This window comes from Serinus canaria, chromosome 5 (genome assembly GCF_022539315.1).
Source record: "Serinus canaria isolate serCan28SL12 chromosome 5, serCan2020, whole genome shotgun sequence".
Classification (NCBI taxonomy): Eukaryota; Metazoa; Chordata; class Aves; order Passeriformes; family Fringillidae; genus Serinus; species Serinus canaria.
Window position 1 is genome coordinate 38,288,699 of NC_066319.1, and position 20,970 is coordinate 38,309,668.

At 38.5% G+C, this 20,970-nt stretch overlaps 1 protein-coding gene across 8 annotated transcripts in view; it reads left to right on the forward strand.

The window, feature by feature from the left end:
* MIPOL1 (mirror-image polydactyly 1) overlaps positions 1 to 20,970 on the forward strand; it is a 182,934-nt gene that overhangs the window by 133,004 nt on the left and 28,960 nt on the right. For all 8 annotated transcript variants that reach the window (XM_050975880.1, XM_050975875.1, XM_050975878.1 and 5 more), the window contains one exon: positions 702 to 796. In XM_050975880.1, coding sequence (XP_050831837.1) covers positions 702 to 796 — 95 coding nt within the window. The remainder of the gene's footprint in view (positions 1 to 701; positions 797 to 20,970) is intronic.

A 20,970-nucleotide genomic window follows, 5' to 3' on the forward strand; every position in this document is an offset into this window, starting at 1 on the left:
CTGGGGTAGTGCTCATTTGCTTCCTGGTAGCCGGTACGGTGCTGCGTTTTAGATTCAGTGTGCAAATAATGTTGATAACTGATGTTTTAGTGCTTGCCCCAAGTCAAGGACTTTCAGTGTGTCCTGCACTGCCAGTGAGGAGGTACACAAGAAGCTGGGAGGGAGCACAGTCAGGACAACTGACCAAAGTGGCCAAAGGGACATTCTGTGTGATAAAACATCATGCCAGTATATAAAATGGGGTGAGTTACCAGGAAAGGGTGTGATCACAGCTCAGGGACAGGCTTGGCATTAGTAGCAGGTGGTGAACAGTTGTATTGTGCATCACTTGCCTGTCTTGGGATTTATCTCCCCCTGTCCCTCTCCTTTTTATTACAATTACTCATATTAGCATCCTTATTATTAATATCTCTTACTTTGTTTCAATTATTTAACTGTTCTTATCTCAATCAACAAGTCTGATTTTCTTTTCTTTCCTTTCCTGATTCTTTTCACCATCAGTGGTAAGAAGGAGAAGTGACAAAGCAACTGCCTGGTACTTAGTTCCTGGCTGGGGTTAAACCACAACACTATGTTACATACAACAGTATAACTCTATGTGTGCAATTATAATGGTTGAAATTATTGCACAGATTGATGTGTTTTCAAAAAAGTATGGATGTTCTGAATAAATTGGTTGTCGGTTGTTTATAATTTCACAGGCAGAATTGATAACTTTGCAACAAGAAAAGGAAGCTGCTCTTCAACAGTGCAAAAAACTAGAAGAAGAAATCCAAACATTGCGTGTCTATTACAGGTAAAATGATTGATTTTAATATGAATGAGTGACTCATAGGGGAAATTTTCTGTACAATGTCTGACTGAGTGAGGAAATGGCCTTATCAAATAGGTATTTGTTGGAAAAATGTGAATACATCAATGAATCAAAGCCTGCATTTCTGCTTTGCTGCTCACCAACCATCTCTTTGAAATAGGAGTCCCTTTCTTACAGCCTGAATTTTGTATTAGTTTCTTCCAAGGGAAGTGAAAAGTTGGTGGTTGATTTTTGCACTGAAAAGCTGTGCTATGACAATGAGATTACTTAAAAGCACATGGACAAAAGAACCAGATTACATAAATGCTTGTTTCTTCCCTGGTTGTTTGCACATACCTAACTTAGTATATATAGATTTTAAAATAATAAATCTGTAATTCTAAAATACTGGTTTCTTCTTCAACCCCAATATATGTGCCTTTTAATTCCTTATGTTCTGTAGCAGTATGGGGAATGAGAGAAATACCCATTCTCATTAATTTAGGTGGGCTGCACTGAACATTTGCATGGATCAGTGGGTTTTAGTCCCTCAGGAAAGGCTCTGTGTGGTCTAGTGAAGGAGTTGGGTTGTTTTATGGAGTGATGTTGGGTTACAGCTCTCATTTCATCCTGACCTCCTGTGTGAGAGGGAATACAGAGCTGCCAGCAGGTTAAAGGCAGGAGAATTGGCATCAACACAGCTGAAAATTGTGAATCTGAAAGCTGAATGTCTGTGATGAGGGATGTGGGCTACAGAGGTAAATAATAAATATAGTGTGAATACTACACTCATTGGAAATAAAGAGGACTAGTTATTTATGTCTCGAAAGCATTTGCAATAGTAGAACTGTGTATGTTTTCAGTGTCTCAGCATTCAAAAGTGAAAAATACTCAGGTTTCTAGAGGTTTTTCAAGTTTCCCCTTCTCATTAAGTTTATTAAAACCTTGGAGGGAAGTTTCAAAAACAACTTTTGTTCCTAAATCTCATAGGCATTTATTTAAAGCCTGTTAATAGTGAATAGAAACCCCAAGCAATTTGTGATTATTGCATTTAATGAATTTGGTCAGCATTTAGTGTGTGCACAAATTATGGTATGATTTACCAAGCTAGAAAGAATTTATTATGGTGCCCCTATTACTCATTTAAATGGGGTTTTTTGGAATAAATTAAAAAGTGAAATGCAATTTCTTTTTATTGCTATTTTAGAAATTCAGAATTTGCTTGTGTTGGTCTATACACATTGTAGGAGACTTTTCACTGATTTTTGAGTTACATTTTTGGCATAGCCTATCAAGTTTGCACTAACATATGAAGTTTAACAAGTATAGTGGGCAGCAACAGCCATTTACTTGTGTAAATGCCTTAAATCCCAGAAAAATTAACAATAATGACTTTCAGGAATCAGCATCAGAATGTACCATGTTAACCATGTTATTAACTTATAGCTCTTAATTTGAACAGTCAGAATTTCACTGTAAGTTGGCTGACAGCATTTGCAAAATCCATCCAGAAGGTGTGGGAATGCTCACCTGGTTATCCCCTGGGGCAAGAACTATTGTATCACTATTGATTTATACAAGTTATAACATCTAAAGTAGAAGATTTTATCTCCTACCTACCTCACTGTTCTAGAGGCTAATGTGTTCCAGAGTGGACCCACAGGATGACTGATTGAGGTTGGCAGGGACCTCTGGAGGTCGTCTTGTCCATCTCTGCTCAAGCAGCAGCACTGAGACCTGGTTGCCCAGGTCCACATCCAGAGGGGTTTTAAATGGCTTTAGGAATGGGGATTCCACCACCTCTCTGTATGGAAACACTGTCTTAAGCATACAAAGACATGACTTGAAAAGCCAGAGGCCACCTGGAGCTGAACTTGCAAGGGTTGTAAAAGGCAACAAGGACTCCTATAAGTGCATAAACAGCAACATTTAATTTCTCAGGCCTGTCTTTTGACTTGATTAGAAATTAATTGCACCATTATGAGGATTCTTATGAAGTTCTTGATGTTTTGGTTACAGTTTCCTTTAAGTTACATGAATATCTGCAGCCCTTGTCATCCAACAGTGTGACAGTACTTTAAACACATGTCAAACGAGACAGAAAAGAATATATGTCACATGTGCATAAAGCTTTGGGAACTGTACCAGGCCAAGGGTGGGATGGCCACAGTAATTATGAATGGCAAGGTAGACAGTGCATTTTCCAAGACATCCCAAATGAATGAAAATTTGCACTCTGTTTTGTATGTGGAAGGGATACATGTATAGATGTCTGCTGGTCTTTTTATTCCCTCATAGTGCTTGCCATGCTATGGTAGTCTAGAATAAGCATTGGGAGTGGTTTTAGACAGTCTGTTTTGAACTGGGGTGGAAGTTTGCTGCTTTGATCCAACTGAGTTAGCTGTATGATTTGCTGTTCAAGACTGCATTCCCTGGAGTTACTTCTCTTTTTTGGATTTCAAAATTCCCCAGTGAGCAAAATATAGGCTTCCACACATGCTCCAATCTTCATGAGAACTGTAAAACTGCAATGTGACAATGCCAGGTGCACATTCCTTTCACCTACTGTTCTCTTTTGTCTTCACCGGATTCTTACATTTTCTGTCTTAAGCCCCAGCATGACAGGGGCTTAAGAATTTTGGCTCATTAGGTGACTTCTCCTTTTGCTATTAGGTCTTCCCTGGCCTTACAGACAGCATTTCTCCTACTTTATTCTTTTTCTCCTTTTTTTAACTGAGATTTCTATGAGTCATGGTTTAGGAATGGTACTCCCCAATTTAGTGGTCCTGCTGAGACTCTCCAAACCACATGCCACTCACTCATTCCCCCTTCTCCCTCCCGCTTCTTCCCCTGCATCAGGATGGAAAAGAGAATTGGAGGCAAAAAAGGTGAAGATCAGGAGTTGAGATAAGAATAATTTACTGGAAACAGCAATGAGACAAGAAAATGCACAGTAACAGCTACAATATTAATTTTAAAAGCGTGCAAAAGAGAGAGACTGATTTACATGTACAATTCTCACCCCAACCCAACCACAGCCACACTATCCCAATGGGAAGGAGCCCCTTCTCCCCAGAAAAGACTCCCTTCTCCATACAGCTGGAAAATGTCAGGAGGTGGTATGGAATATGGTCATAGCCATGCTCCCTCCCGGCTACTGCAGAAACTTACCCTGTGCTGGCCAGAACCAGGACACTGTATCATCCTTTAACTTAGAAGAAGCAAATTTAAGAAAACAAAAGCAAATAATCAAACAAAACAAAACATAAAACCCATCAACAACAAAGAAAACCAAAAAACTAGAGGCTCCCATTAAAGCATGCAAGTAATACCTACATCATTTGTACTTGTGCCTTTACACACATACTTTTCAAGGATTTGGTCACAAAAGTAATGACTCTGTGTGTATATTAACTGTTTTGTATGCATACATGTGTAAACAATAACACTAAAATGTGCATTTTTTTTACCAATCTGACTTTCACTAACATTAGCATAATCCAGGAAAAGCAAAGTATCATTTGATCATACAAAATCGGGGGAGAGATACTTAGGTTCAGATTATCTGTATGTGTAAGTAAGTACACACAGACATGCCTAAAGGAGGGAAACAAGTGGAGACCTTAGGGGGAAAATATAAAATCCCCTTCTATTTTCTCCAGAGGAAGGATTCTTGGTATCTAGAGTACACTATCCAGATGTAGGTCCCCAGTAAAAGTAACGCATCTATAAACTGGAGAAAGTTTGAAAGAGGGCAGCTGGTACAGTCAGGAAGCCATTTCATTTGCAATGTAAAGAGACACAGAGGGTACTGCTCTTGTACAGCCTGGGAAAGAAAAAATATTCCTTTCTTTGTTGGCTCCAGGGAGACCTAATGGCAGCCTAACAGAGTCTGTGCAGAGGTTGTCAAGAAAGGCGACCTCTTCACAGTGCTCCATGACAACAGGGTGAGACACAACTGACTTGAATTGAAACAAGAGCATTTCAGACAGGTTACAAGGGAAAACTTTTTCCACGGGGGCTGTCTATCATTGGAACAGGTTGCCAGAGAGGTTTTACCATCTCCATCCTTGGAGATTTTCAGTGTCTAACATGATAAAGTCATGAGCAACATGGTGTGATCTCATATTGATATCACTTTGAGAAGAAGTTAGGTTGGACTGGAAGCTGCCAATGGTCACTTCCAACCTCATTATTCTACAATTCTCTGATATGGTAGCTGCTGCTGTTGGAAGACATTTATTTTTTTTCCTCCAACTGTGAAAGAAGTCTGTTTTGTAAATCACACTTCTTTTCAGGTGAAGTGAAAAGCGAATCCTAACTGAAACTGGAGCTTTTTGGAAAGCCATAATGGCCTAACCCAAAATTTAAATGAGCTTTTGCAGGTATAATGATGAAACATTTATTTCCCTCTGACTTCTGACTTTCTGAAAAGAAAGCATATTCCAGAACAATTTCAGTCTTCTTTAGAAGGGACTGAGAATTGACATGGAATTAAAAAAGGAGGAAGAAGCTAATTCTGATACATAAGGAACAAGAAGCTGGGTACAAATAAAGTTTGGCAAGTTCTGTACTTTTGTTTGTTCTTCTTGTGTTGTCTCTGTGTCAAGTTTCAAAAAGAAAATTGCTTCTTCTGGACGCTAACTCAAAAATACATACCAGAAGTTAAAATTTGCATAACAGTTAGGAATAGCATGGAGTTTCTCTCTTACTATTATAGTTGTTTCTACACAGTGCTCTTTAAGCTAGAGATTAATGCAAATCATAAGATCCTCAGAGACCAAAGAAGGCTATATCCAAATACAGTTTTGAAGTACACGGGAGTGTTAATCCCACTACCTCTTTCTCATATACCTCTGTTGTTTGAGCATCATCACAAGTTTATTTGCATATTTTCCGTTATGTGATCTGGAAATTTATAATCAGGTTTCTTCTTCCCCTAGATTTATATGCTGAGTGTTACACCGTATTGGTGTGGAATATGCCTTTGGTCAGCTGGAGTCAGCTGTTCCAGCTGTGTGTCTCTCCAACTTCTTGGGCACCCCCCGCCTGTGGTGTGAAAAGCAAAAGGGCTTGACTCTGCATGAGTGATATTCAGGAATAGCTGAAACATCCATGTGTTAGCAACACTTTTTTCCAACACAAATCCAAAGTGTACCCCATACCAGCTACTATGAAGAAAATTAACTGCATCCATCCCAGTCAAAAGCAGTATAATGTTGTAAAGTAATTGGAATATGTAAGTTATGGTGAGCATGGGAAAAAAAAGATGCCTTATTTTACAGTTATGTGATGGTTCTCAACAATGAAATAGAAGATTAACTTCAGTAAGGCTCCTTGTAATAATAAGTACAATTACCTGAAATAAGTATTTTTAGATTCAAACTTTCAGTTAACATGGGTACTTTCTCTGCATGCAATGCCAGCAGTTTTCTTGCTCCCTAACCAGTTGTAGCACTTTATAAGTTAAAAAATATTGAAGAGATTCAACAGAAATTAAGTCTAGAAGTTTCAATGCTTACAATACTTCAATTGGAATACTTGGAACTCATGTTTAAGCGGCACAAGCAAATGGTCTAAATAGCAGCTGGTTTTATGGAGGTCCATATATTTTTCCCACAAAGTCTCTTGTAAAATGGCATGGAAGTTCATTTTTTTAAAGACTGAGATTGATAAATGTGAAATTAGGAAATTGAGAAGGTTTTTTATTATTTCCCCAAAGAACTCATAGGCTCAGGGGCAAACTCAATTTTCATCTTAATTACAGAACTGAATCACCCTGTAACAGGCTAAATAGATGAAGAAAGATATTTTGTAAGCCATTACTTCTAGTCCTGGATAAAAAGACTTTTCTATTCAGGCTTTGGATACAGTTGTGTGTGTTTAATTTACTTCCATTCTATAGTTTCATGACTGATGTTATGGAATATAATACTCAGATGGTGCCATTTCAACCATGCTCCATGGACTCTGTGTATGGATATAGAACAGTGTAATTCTTGTGGTTAGAATGTTGCTTTCATTCCACTTTTAAGGGCTATTAAAAACTATAAATTATTTCTACCTAAAAAGTCAATATTCATCTTCACAGCCACAGCAGTAGCAAGTCAGAATACAATAAATAGCCTAAATAGTCAGATTCCTGTACTCTGACTGACCCCTGCTCAAACATTTCAGCCTGTTTGTTCTGCCAGCTCTCAGTCTTCTTCAGAGTTCTCTCAGTCTAGATTTCCCTCAGGGGAACACAATATGTAGCAGTTTCTAACATCTTTTCTAACATCCAGTTTCCCAGCCCAAATGAACTGGAACCCATTTACAGTGAGATTAGTGAAGCTGCAACCACTAATGCAGAGTGGTGATCTCAGTCCTTCCTCTAAAGCAATAGCAGGCTGCCTTGAGCACCTGTCCCAGCAGTTTACCTCAGAGAACTGGTCTTTTCATACCTGTATTTTTTTATCTCACTTTTTCAGTTATGGCCGTTGACTCATTTTCCTGCTCTTTTCATCCTGTCTGCTTGCTTCTGTTCTGGCAGTTGCTGTCATTGTTTCAGTACTAGTTGCTTTAGACATAACATGGTGTAATTACAGTCATTAAGAAGAATTACCAAGTAATGGTATCACTAAACTACACGGTTCTTTTCGAAGAGAAGTTTTGGGGAGATCATGGAGAAGCCAGCAGTTGTGTTTTAAGTATTCTCTATTCTTGCAGCAGTGACTTCTATTTTATTGAAGAGTTTCAGACACCTGACATTAAACATAAACCTTCAGTTAATTAAATTTCCCACTTACAGGCACAGAAGAGGTTCTTTTTTTATTCCGAAGAGATGAGGGGCTTGGATATGCAGTGGGAGACCATGTAATACATGTTTTGGAGGAACCTAACCTGCTCCAGTTTGATCCAGCCAAGCATTTAGAAAGTAATGAATCTGTAAGGGAACACTAAGGTTTTTGTTTGTCTTCTGTTATAACAAAAAAAATGGCAGGGTCTGTCCTTCTGTTTGTTTATTTAACTGAGTGTTAAAATTAGTAGAAATTTGGGGTGAAGAAACACTGCTGTCTTTAAATCAGGTTGGTTAAAACCACATTTTCTGTCAGCAATCCATGGAGGTTTCAGTGAATTTTTAGTCAAATTGTGGGGGTGAGGGGAGCCAACACCCTGATTATTTGGACCTGGGATTTGGAATCTGTGTGTTCAGTCTTCTCCTCCTCTGTTTTGTGCCACTTTGCAGTAAGGTGCTGCAGCCCCAAAAGAATTGGGATTTTAGGTGTCTTTTCTCTGCAGTCTCATAAGCATTTTCCCACTAGTAAGCCCCTATGTCCCCTGTGACTTCTTTCCTTTGTCACTTTATTGCTTGTGCAATCACAGCTCTTGCTGGTGTCACAGGAGATAAAAGTCCAAGGTTTGGGGGCTGTTCCATGAACTGGATCAGACAGCCAAAGTGGGGGAAGACTGATCAGTGAGCTGCTCTCACTGGAAAGCAACTGCATGAGGTTTTACTGGTGCTGCTGAGCTGGCTGTGTTTCTCAGTGGCTTGGTGCGGGTGAGCAGTAAAGGCAGAGCACTCCCTTGCTATCCTTGTGTATTTCACACCTTATTGAATTTATTATCCTCCTGTCCTTGCCCCATTCCCAGACTCGTTCTCCAGCTTGGAATTGATTATGGTCTCATTTTGTGCATTTGTTCAAATTTCTAACAATAATATAGTCAGAGACACTGACTTTAGAAATAAATCTGTGGATAGAAAAATTTCTTGGGAGCATGGCAGACCAGACTCACATCCATTTTCCAGTTAGTATTTGACCATTTTCAAAGAAAAGGGACAGTGGAGAGAAACTCCAGTATGCACCATAGGCTTGGTGTTTACAGTGGCAGTTTGGCAGGCAATGAAAAGGTGAAGCAGTATGTGAACTTGTTAGGGGCTGATGGGTGTCCTTTTTATTTGCCCTTGTATTAACTATTTTGGCCATCAGCATGTCTTTAAGCTTTCTGTGTCTCTCATTCATTGAGAAACACACACAAAAAAAATTTGAATGTTTTGCTTCTTGCCCTGACGTGACTTTGAAAGTTTTCCTATCTCACTGGGAAAAAAAAAATTAGCACGGAGAAACACTTTCTAACTCAGCTTTAGTGCTTGATGAAAACTTTGAGAGAGAGGAAGCACTGAACTGTCAAAGATCCAAGGCACCTGATGGAATAACAAACCACCTCACGCCATCCCTGCAACCAGAATGTAGAACACTCAAATTGCCTCGTGCTGCTGTTGGATTGGTCTGACTGACACTTTATGAAATCTTTGTGCCTAATGTTTCCAGGGGCTGGCTCTTGGCCTTCAGAGTGCCTTGCCAATAGAAACACTAAGCAGCAGGACTGAGGAAGCAGCATGAATATGGACTGGAGTGCCTAACACGCTCTGTGATGCAGTTTTAATTTGCACCATGCACTATGCTAATTCCACTACTGCTCCTGCTACTGGGTGTTATAGTGGCAAAGTTTCTTAAATTTTTCTGATTAGTTGAGGACCAACCAGTCACTTTTTGTGCCAAGTACTTAAAGGCTAGAAGTGCTCCACAGGTCCTTACATTGTATTGCACCGGACTTGAGCTGACTTCTCTACTTATTTGCTGTCGTGGGGTACTGTGAACTAAAACAACATTTACTTTGTCGTTTTTGCTGGGATGGGCCTTTTCACATGAGTTTCTGTTCTTCTCTAAGAGCAACGATTTGCTTGACAGAAAGGAATTCCTTGCCATTGGATGCTGATATGGTCTCACGACTCTGTATGCAGGGCCCTGCTGGCATTATGTTCACAGCTGTCCTTTGCCTGGCTGATTCCTTCACCTTCTTTTTTACCTCTGCTCTATGTGATTTTCTGTTATGACTTCCTTGGTTTCTCAGTGAGCTGAAAAGTCTGAGAGGTGTAACTTTGTTCTGTGCTTTTTGAAATAGGCACATAGAGATGTCTAGGAACCATTTTTCAAAGTCATTAAAGTGTAATAAAATTGAGTTCTTGGAAGGTTTAAAGTCTCTGGAAGAACTACCTGCAATCAACCCACTGACTGCTATTGGTAGTTTGGAGTAGATAGCAATACAAAATATGAAACTCCTGTAGAAATACTTGTAAAAATTAGGATGATGAGATCACTAAGGTTGATATGTATTCTGTGCAATGTAAGAATGCACAAAATCAAAATTGGAGAGTCTATAAAGAGTATATGCAGGATTATGAAATCTGTCATCTGGAAGAAAGTATGTGTGGACAAAGGCTATATATTCTAATTCTGCCATTGAAATGTTGAAATGCTGGATGAATATAGATTAATCTACATCACTAAACTCTGCTTCAGCTGCTTTATTTGTATAAACTGAATAAGAAGTTTTACCCTTTTGCATAACACCTTTAGAGACTATGAAAATGCAGGTACTCTTGGTTTAAAATGAGAGAAAGAAAACAGATACAGAATAAGAAGCAGCCCTCTCTAGAGCAAGTTAAAGAAACACAGGAAAACCGTGTGTGTAATAAGAGCTATTTGGAAGACAGATTTTCCCATGGGAAGTTAGGAAGAAAATATAAAAGTGTAAAAGAATTTGTCTTGCCCTATAAATATTGTATGAAAGGGAATTCTTTTGTTATTAATATGATATTTAGAAATATAGTAATAACATTGTCAGGAGGACTTAAAATGCCATTTCATTTTATGTTGGTTTTTCACAGGACATGTTTTTATGTTAAAATGTCAATTCAATAATTTAGAAAAATCATGACTTTGGTGTGTTTCAGTTTAATTCTCTTCAGGTGCAGAACCAAAATCAAATGGCAAAACAGTTTGAAATACTAAGGTGAAAGAAAACTTTTCACTTAAAAATGTACCTCAGGAAGACAGCATTTTTTTTTTGTGTTAGAATTTACATTGCCCAATTAAAAAAGATCTTTTATTGAGAAGACTTCCTACATGAGCAATTTTCAGTCAGTGAAACATAACATTACTTTCCTTACTCTGCATTTAACACTGCTCACAGTAGAAAAATGTTCAGGAGTATCCAAGAATGCAGGTGACAGAAGAAGTCCTCTGCCTGTCACAGAACACAAAACAGAAGGCTGCCCACCTGCTTTGTTTACAAAGAGAGAAGTGAAGAGTAAGGTATTTTCTTTATTCAATTTCTGTCTAAAGTTAGAGCTTTTGGTAAATTGATACATGTGTGTCATGCTGATGCCTTTTACTGGAAAAATTTCCATTTTAACTTCCCACTCACCAACTGCTTTTCTAACTAATGTGATAGAGGTCTTGTGTTTTGGAAGGTTTTTAACCTGTGTCCAGCATTCCATAATGATATGTTATTCATCTGGTATGGGTAGTTCTTCCAGCATAGGTGTGAAAACTGTCATTTTTAGGAGAGTAGAGACCAGCTTGGAAGCTTCAGCCACCATTTTCCAGTGAATAAGTGGGCCTGCTGGGATTTGCTCAGTTCTGAGTTTCTCAGATATTTGAGTGAAGTGTAACACACTAGTAATAGTTTGCTTTTATAGGCAGCCATTTACATGGTCATGACAGGAAGGAGAACTAGCACAGAGCCACTTGTCTTTTTTCCTGATGCCACAAGACAGGCATGTAGCCAGTGGTATGGAGCTGCTGTCTCACTAGCAGAGGAGCTTTTATGGCTCTGAGTTTGGAAGGAAAAGCCACAGAAGGAGAGGGAAGGAGTTTCGCTGAGTCAATCATCAGTGTTGTATTTTCTTTGATAGTAAAGTGTTTAGAGAAGCTCTTCCACTACCTGAGCCTTTCATGTTGTGGTTTCATCTTCTTTTTCTCTTAATCTGTGCTGTATCAGCATTACAGAACGGCCACCTGAAAATGTTCTCATGAATGACAAAAAAGTGCAGGGTTTGTTTCTTATTAATTTATTGATTTATTTCACACTGCTAGTGAGTCACACTTGGGATGACAGTTAGTGAATTAAAAAGTATAGTATTATACTGAGCAACACTGGAAGTTTCTCCTGGTTACTGGTGGCTAATGTCCTGAGGAAGAGAGCCAAGAAGGAGATCTCAGAATGAGGAGAAACCTGCAAGCACTGTAAGCTCAGAGTTGAACTCGCTGAGGTTGCTAACATTTGGAGCAAATAAAGTCCTGCTCTGTCACACAGGTTCCACCACTGTGTCTCTCCAGTCATCAAGAAGGATATTTTTATGCAGTTTTTACCGCTCCCTTGGGGCTTCTGCTTTTATTTTTGATAGCAATTTCTTGACTCTGGTAATTAAAATAGATTTTCTTCATGCCTGACGCTGTCATTGCTTCCAAGCTTTCATAGTTCATAGCATGTGTCAGTACCATTCACAAGACACCCCAACAAAAAATACTGATCACCACAAAATAAGCTTTGAGATGGCCAAATTGTTTCAAAAGTAGGAAATAATAATGGGAATTGTGCAAAACTTGTTAATATATGTTATAAAGTTAAGAACTATAACTGTAATTGATCTCTCTCTTTTCAATGTAAATTTGTATTCAGTGCTGGTCAAAATAGGCTGGTATATGCAAGCAGTATCTGCCCAACAGTCAATAGTCTAAACTGAAAATAGATTATTTGGGATTTCTCTGCTTGTCTTTTGTGTCTTTTTTGTTTTCTTAACTAAGCAGGAATGTATTAAAAAAACAAAGTCCTAATTTATTTTTTTAGGTTTTTTTTTACTATTTCTGATGTTTGCAGCAGGAAAAGAAAGCCTTTTGTTCTGTTTAACTATTCTTTTAAAACAGCATAGTAAGTAACAAGTGTTGGGTAGAAACAAAGCAAAGTCACAGTTGGATGTTGCTGTTATAAGATAGGCGATGACAATGGTATCTTTTTAGTGTATCTCTTATCTGTGGTGTCATTAAATCTAATGATGTGCTAAATAATAAAAGCAGCCTTATCACATTGCAAGGCTTTGAATTGTCTCAAAGTTGCCATGCCTGCGGGTTCCCTTTGGCTTTTGGACAGGGTTTGGAGTCGGAAGGAGCTGCAGTTCAGAGTGCATTTATGTGATCAAAGCTCTTTAGACAGATGGCTGCTAGCACTCCAAAATGATTAAAATATGTTCCAAGCAACATCAGTCTGTGGGCTTGGGGACCCAACCTTTCATTAGTCAATAAAGGGTCTTGAGTTCTTGAAAATGAAATCTTTAAAGGCTAATAAGGCTGCTGGTTTGCTCTGAGCTGTTTCTTTGGATTTGCAGTTGTGGATTGGATTTGGGCCAGTATCTGTCCAATAAATATGAGGCTTTAAAAAAATCTGGTTACCAGAGACCTCCCAGCAGCTCTGCCTGCTAAAGAGTGTGGCCAAAATTTTCAGTCTCATATATGTAAATTTAGACACCTGAGTTTGCATGTAGGGAGCTGGGAAGGGACTGGCAAGTGCCCCTTTGAAAAACCAGTAATTTTCTGGAGCAATAGTTTAACTGTAGGTGCCAAACCTGGATCATTTTGACCTGTATAAATTTATTTTTAAATGCTTATGTGTTGACTAAGGATAATTCTACAGTACTTTCAGGATAAAATAATCAAGAGCATCAAGCAAGTTTTCAGAGCTTTTAGAAACCAGTAATATTACTTACAGCATCCCAAGTGTTGTCAGTACTTGCCAAATCTAAATGTGTGATAGTATAGTTGGGTGCTCCAGTGTGGCTGCATTTATACTTTTGTCTACACCTGGCTTGTGAAAGAGAGAAATGGGGGGCTTGTGCAAATGTGAGGTGTCTGTAACCTCTGCAGATTTATGTGAGGGCAGCAGCATTAAATGCCTGTTTAATAAAATACATGTTTGAGCCTTCTGTTTCTTTTTTTTAGTTTGTCTGATAGAAGAGAATCTGCTCTTACAATTTGCAAATTTCTGAGCTTGAAGTGTTCTTACCCAGTAGACACTTTCTACACAAGGCTCAAAACCTGAAGATATGTAAATTCCCTCCAAAATGCCTCAAGATTTAGCCTGCTGCTGTAGAATGTATTTTAAAACACATCAGAGTTTTGACATGCACCAACAGAAGTAAAACAAGTTGTGGTGATCCCATTAGCTCAATGTGATCCCATTAGCCACATTGTTCAGCCTGTCTTCTTTCACCTTGGGAACAGCTCTCGCATTCCTTTTGTCAGGACTTGATGGGGCCAGCAACTGAAGCTCTTCCCCACACACACCATATTTACTCCAGGAATGTCATACTCCATTTCTTTTTCTCAGAGTCTCCCTCTGAAGTATTGCCTGCACCTGAACTGCCAGTGAATTTTATTCATCATAAACATGAGCAGGATGTAACTGCTTTTTGATAAAGGTACATCAGACTCCATGTTCTGATTATTTTGGTGAGCTGATTTTGGTTTTCATTTGTTGTAAAACATCTGGGGTTTGTGTCCTAGAGCTTTTTGCCCACCATCTAAAAAATCCTGCTATGTACTCAGCTCTTCCAAACGGCTTCTGAACTGTGTCACATTTTCCCTAGCTCTAGACTAGGTATTTTGTTTCTGTTCTTCAGATTCCTGCAGAGGATTTTTTTCCTCAGAAAAAACTAAGAGCTCATTTGCTACCAAGTAGGCAAAACAAGACAGAAGTCTACAGTAAAAGCCCAGGATGTTGTGCACATGCCTTTTTCTCTTAGTGTCTCCATTTCTGGAGTTCCTTATGAACAGATATATTTACCTTGGACTTGAGAGTTCTCACAGTGACTTAAGTGTGCTCTGAAGTGGTCCTGTTATTTTATCTCTGTTACTGTTCTGCCTCCTAATCACCTAAATGAGTCAGAACTTCAGAGTAAGGAAATGCACAAAGCTTTCATCAAAGTGATATGATTATAGGGCTCAATAGATCATGAACAACTAGGACTGGTAAAAAAAAGACTGTAAAGGACAGATTCACAATGTCTTGAGAGCAAACAGAATTTCTGTGCTTAGGAATTATCTCTTTCTTTGTATCTCCTAATTATTAGACTTTTCACTTTTCCGTCCACTCCAGGGCATCATATGAAACTTTTTACTAATCAAACCAGCATCCTGTATAGTCTGGGTTTTGGGGGTTTTTTGGATCATTTTTCTGAGCTTTGCAGAAGCTCCATTTCCAACAATGCCATGTAACAAGCAACTGCTACCAAGTGCTTCACCCATATTCACAGGTCTGAGATTTCCAGAGAACTGAGCAGGACTTCAAGAGCAACATGAGTCTGAAGCAGTGGATGATTTTATACAAGCTGCTAAAGTGCTTGAGGGGTTCCTGCTTTGAGTGTTCTGATTTTTCATTGTTTTCGTCCGGAGTTGCAAGTCCCTGTAAGTTGTAAATACCAAGTCCTAAAGGTCTCCATTTGGGGAGTGGAAATGAAGGGCCTCCTTTGGAATGTTTTTTCTTTGCCTCTCTATTCCCCTGGCTGTAAGATGTAAATAGTGCTACTCATGCATTTTTTGGAAAGTTCATTGATTTTAGTTTTCTTTATTAGATTCTGCTAAATATTAAGTGAGATACACCTAAATTTATCACAGTAGCTATTGTATTGCAGCAATCCTTCTCAAATGCAAGTACAGAACTGCCTTTTCTAGATGAGTCATACATGATGGGTGCCCCATTAATACTTTTAATGTTTAATGACCAACTGTTTCTCCTGCTTCCTCCAAATCACTGTAAAGTTACTATTCCAAGGAGAGAAAGTAGCTTTTTATTCTGGAGAAGACTGTGGCATTCATTGCTTTCAGTGAGAATGTAATTTTAAACAGTTCATAGGATTTCCTCTGCTAAAATGCAAGCACGAATTTGGAAATCTCTGAAATAGGAATGAGGCTGCAAGAGAGAAAAAAATAGGTACCTGCTGTTGCATTAGTTCATTTTGGGACATGTATGTATGTGTGTGATCAAATTAATGTGTGTATATATATATATATATATATATATATATATATATATATATATAAAACTTTGTTGCAAAAATGATGCAGCGTCCCTTTTTTTTTCTGTTTGTAACAGTGCAGCTCTATATGATTGGGGGGGGGGAAACCTGGTTTTCTGAAGGAGGTGTTGAGCCTGCCAAAGTTGATGGAGGTGAATTTGGACAGCCAATTAGTGTGGGACAGCTAGATGGGAACAGAGAAGAATGTAAAATTACTAGATTGCTAAAGATTTATGCTTGCCAGAACAAAACAGGCAAATTGTTTGTTATTTTAAAGACCCTGAGTTCGCAGCCTTAAATAAAGACATGCCTTTAAAAAAGTCCAAGAATATGTTGCCATAATGCTACTTCTTTTGAACATTATGCTAGAGAAAGGGTACAAGAATGTCAAACATTTAAAAATTATTTTTGCTCAGCTAATTCTTCCATAATGAACGTTAATACTGTTGACATTACTCATGGATTGAATGCAAGCAATTTAGACAATAGATAGTATCAGGTGCTAATAGATCAAATGTAATTATTCTTTGTGAAATAATTTTACACAGTTTAGCAAAATGGTTTCAATTATTCAGTGTAAAGGAAAACACTGAGTAAAAGTGAAAATACTAAGCTTTCTCCTCTAGGGGCATTATATGCATTTCTAAGTCATATTTTGTCTTCATAGCAACCTTTCCTCTATAGCAGCTTCCAGTGCAAGTTATTACAATTCTTTTTGCATAAGATAGGTCATGTGAAGTTCAGCTGTAGGTGGGGCCACTCTGGTTGATTGGGGGACAGTCTTAATAGATCCATTTCATTAATTAAGTCATGCATTTTTTTATTAACAAAACCTGTATGTCAGGTTTAGCCAGCTGGGAGCCATTCTTATGGTTGTTATCTTTGTCAGAAGGAATATTGTGAAAATAAGGAATTACTGTACACGCATTAACTCCTGATTAAACAGAGGAATGACATCCGCTCACTTGCTGTCCTCGAAAAAATATCTTTGGGGCATATCATGGTGTTGATTCATTGATCCTGATCTTACACATCTCATTAAGGTAACAACTGTGTACATTGTATTAAAAATATACCGTGAAGGACTTGTGTTGTACCCAATCTATGTCATTGAAACAAACAAGACTGAGGCCAGAATTTCAAACATCTAGTATTTATTGTTTATTTTTATTCTTGAAGGAACATTTTCTTCTTGCCCCTATTTTTGGCTGTATTAAGTAATATTTTCTTGCATTTTTTCTCTTCTGGTCTTCCATTCACAGAGATCAGGAGGAAGCAGCAAGGTTTCCAGGAAGTATTTAGTTGTACTAGGCAGCCAGAAGGTCACCTACTTATGGCCACAGCCTTTAGTTTCTTGATACAAAGAAATTCAAAGCAGTCTTCACTAGGCTTTCTTCTGGTTCTCCATGGGAAATGCACTAATGGCTTCCACTATCATTAAAGAAGATTGAACTGGGAGGAACTTTGACCAAAGAGAAAGAAGTTCTGTTAATTTGTCTCTCACCAAAATGACTGTGAAGAAGAATGAATAACAAGGTTCATGTTATCTGATTTCTCTTTCTTTTGCTTCTGGGTTAGGCAGGATCTTAATGTTATGCAGGCTCATATAAGATAATGTTCTGTTTGCGTCAATCAGATTCTGTAAAAGGGACTTCCATCCTGAGGGGTTTGATGGAGCTAGAGAAATATATATTCTTCCATTTAACTCTTCTTCTCTACTGTCTGTACCAAAGGAGTCATTTTACTATACTTTTACAGTGGTGACAGTAGAATGAGGAATGTCATGATGTAGGAATTTAGTTTTCCTTCTTGAGCAATGTTACTGCTTGTATCAGAGGAGGATATAATATCTGTTGCATGTGTATAAGCATAGTAGGCAGTATTCATACCAATAATTATCTTGTCCTGTTCAAAAAATAAATAAGGAATTGAACAGTGTTGAATTCTGTGTTGGCTAGATTTCACAAGAGCTTTCATACTCATTCAGTTTCCTTGTCAGGTCCTGAGAAAATAATTAATTCTTTGGTTCAGTGCAACCAATATATTTCCTGCTACAGTTTTTCACTTTACCTGCTGGTCATGAAAAAATGAAAGAAAAGACTGCAGTTTTTCTTGTGAAATCCTGTGTCATAAAGTGAAAAATGTTGTTTTCCTCTTCAGCCAAGCTAAATTAAATTGCAGAACTATATTAATTTTTTACACATTTTATTTCAATAACTCAGTGGTCAAAACTCATGAGGGTAAAGGAAGAGAGAGATAAGGGAAGCTGATTTAAAATGTTTAGGATACAGAAATCCATTCAGCACTGTTTATAGCCTCTTTCCAGTCCCAAGGCTTGAGAGCTTCTCTTCACTGATTTTTCTCCAGCAGCCACCAGTCTAATGTCTCACTTTTCAAGAGGTATGGAAATTGTGTGCTTTGGCTTCCAGTCATGTGCTATATCCAGCTGATGGCCCCTTTCACTGGAAGGAAAGAAAGAACATCTCAGAAAACAAGGATGTTTGTGCTCGGGGAAGATAAACAAAGCACAGGAGGCTTCTGTCACTGCCTGTGTCCTGTGGTGACAGTGGTGGCTGCACCTGCAATGCGGAGCCAAAAACTTGTGAAAAACTGTTTTTTCCACTAAGTTCCCAAACCTGTCTGCTGAGGTTAACCAGGCTGATGTGCATTGTTAATGCTTGTGTACTGTTAATTAGCTCTTTAGTGTCTTTCCATGAACAATGATTGGCGCTGAGACCTGAACCAAATCTGGGCCTCAGGTTTCCAAGATGTGGCACATGTAGATAAGAAGAAGAAATCCAGGACCCCCAAAAGCTTAAATTTTAAAGAAAATTAGCTAGGGAAAGACACTTTATTCTGTTTCAGCATGGCAGGCTGAGTTCTGCATGTTGTGACTTGCTGAGTACCACACAGAAGACGTGAAATAGAAGAGGGAATTCAAGACAGGGCTCTTATCCCCAATCCACTAAATCATTCCCTTAGCATGTGCCCTTGTCTCACGTTGAGGAGAATGGCCCAGACAAGTCTGCCCAGTTGCTTCAGTAAGCTTTGGTACAATAGGGAAGCAGACTTCCCTTATATTAAATTTCCCAGGCGCTCCCTTTATCATTTAAGCCATCATTTTAACTGCCTTGTTTCATAGTGCTTAACTGTCCGCAGAGCTGTATGATTTATATGAGCAAGAGTTTGGCAGCAGCAGCTAGGTAAGACATGACTTACTGAGTAGTGATATGTTGCCATTGTGTCATTTACATGGCTTTCAGGAGGTGAGTTGCTAAGTGTGTATCCACGCAGCAATACCCCAGCCAAGTACATTTTTGTATGGGAGAAGCCATGGTGGCATTAAAGTCGATATTTTGGGTGTCTTTACCCATGTGGAGGACAGATTTCAGACTGCAGCACATGAAGTCCTCCTAGTGAGTCACCAGCCATTGCAGAGTAGTTCATGTTGCTGGGTACAGTACCAAGAAAGTGGGGAAAATGTGCTGAGCACACTCACCTAGAGTTCATCAGTGCCTCTCTTACTGGCACTCTGGTGACCAAAGCTGGGCATGGGCTGGAGCACAGTACGCCGTGTTTGCTTTTCATCAGAGTTGCATAATATTTTGCAGTAACACCTTTGAGTAAGATCAGACAAAATTGTTCAAAAACTCTGTTTTATTTTATTGGGACAGGAAAGGAAGTATCCTCAAATTTTAAAAGTTACATTTTCTTTTTTTTTTTTTTTTAATCATGCAAATATTTTTTTTTTCATTCAGCAAGAAAGTAATGACAAGGAGCAGAGCCCCATGTGATTCCCCTTCTTGGGTTAGTCACTCTGAGGACTATCTTTAGGGCTACTTTTTCTAGCTTTAGGGCTACTCAGCTAATCCATGAGATCATCCCTCTCTGAAATACCATATGTATTCAATTATTCCATCTTTGAAACACATTCATCTAATTGCCTTCTCCTGGAGAGACTCCTCTTCCTCAGCTGGATGTTCCTGGCCATGCTGGAAGGCAGGGCTGGCTTCCAGCTTGGGGTCCAAGACAGTTTTGTCTCTTGCTTTTCTGATTCAGTGGAGGAGTTAAGCCAAGCAATCACAATAGCAAATCAGGAGAGCCATAAAATTCAGGATCATGTCTGATTTATAAAGATAACATTGTATTAAGTACAAGAGATTTTCTGGGGTTTTTAGTAACAAGCTCTCTTCAGCTGATCATTCCTAAATGGTGCCATGTATTTCACTGCTTGATTAATTAAAGGCATTAAATTATATGCCTTTATGATTTTAATTAATAGTGTTTTCACCAAAGGCAATTACTACTGATTAGAAAACTTCAGGCTGTTCACTTTATCTATGCCAGTGTTTGGGAATTATTCCTGTGATCTTTATTTTTGAAGACTTTTGAATGGCATTAAGAACACAAAGAAGGCCATGTAAACACTGGGGAAAAAGTAATGCATATTCTTCTGGGAAAACATTTATGGTGATTCACATTTTGGAAACTGAAACACTATCAATGTTTTATTTCCAGATTATTTTCCAAGAAAAATCTTGGATCCGTTGCTGAATCACTTTCTTCAAAATACTTAGGCTCATATTGAAGTTGGATCATACAGAAAAGGTTGGAAGACTGTGCTGTGGGAGTCAGAGGATTCCTCCATTCTCTGACATTAGCACAGAGGCATGGAATAAGCCCATCTAAGGTGGTGTTTGGATCCTACCTGGCTCTAGCAGAGGGATACCTGCATGATGTGAAAGGATCAGGACAAAAGTTTCTTTGTTAGGGATCTAGACAGGCAGCTTAGTACAGAAAAAATATAAAATAGAAATATGCTTAGTAAAACTCATCACATGAATATACCCGCTTGGAGATAGGAATATTCAATGTTTGGTTTCAAAAAGTCTCTGGATCCCAGTAGAACTATTTTAGAGTCGGGGGTTTTTTTCTTGTGAAAAGAAGCTAAAAATCCTACGTTGTCTTGATGTAAATAAGAGCTAAGAATTTTTCAGAAACTGAAGCTTTGTAAGAAAATCTCAAATGTGCACTTGTATAACAGGTTTTGAGCAAGTTTGGCACAGTATGACTAGTACAGTATAAAGGGCTAGATCCCTTGATGTATATTTCTAGTTGGCATTTTATCAAGGAAATAAACTTTGGGTTTTCTTTATATTGTGACATGTGGATTGAAACTACATTTTCTCTGTCCAAAGCCTTGATTTAAAAGCATTAGATCATTAAATTCGGTGCTTTTGCATAAGACTAAAATTGTAACCGGACAAATTATTTATGCAGA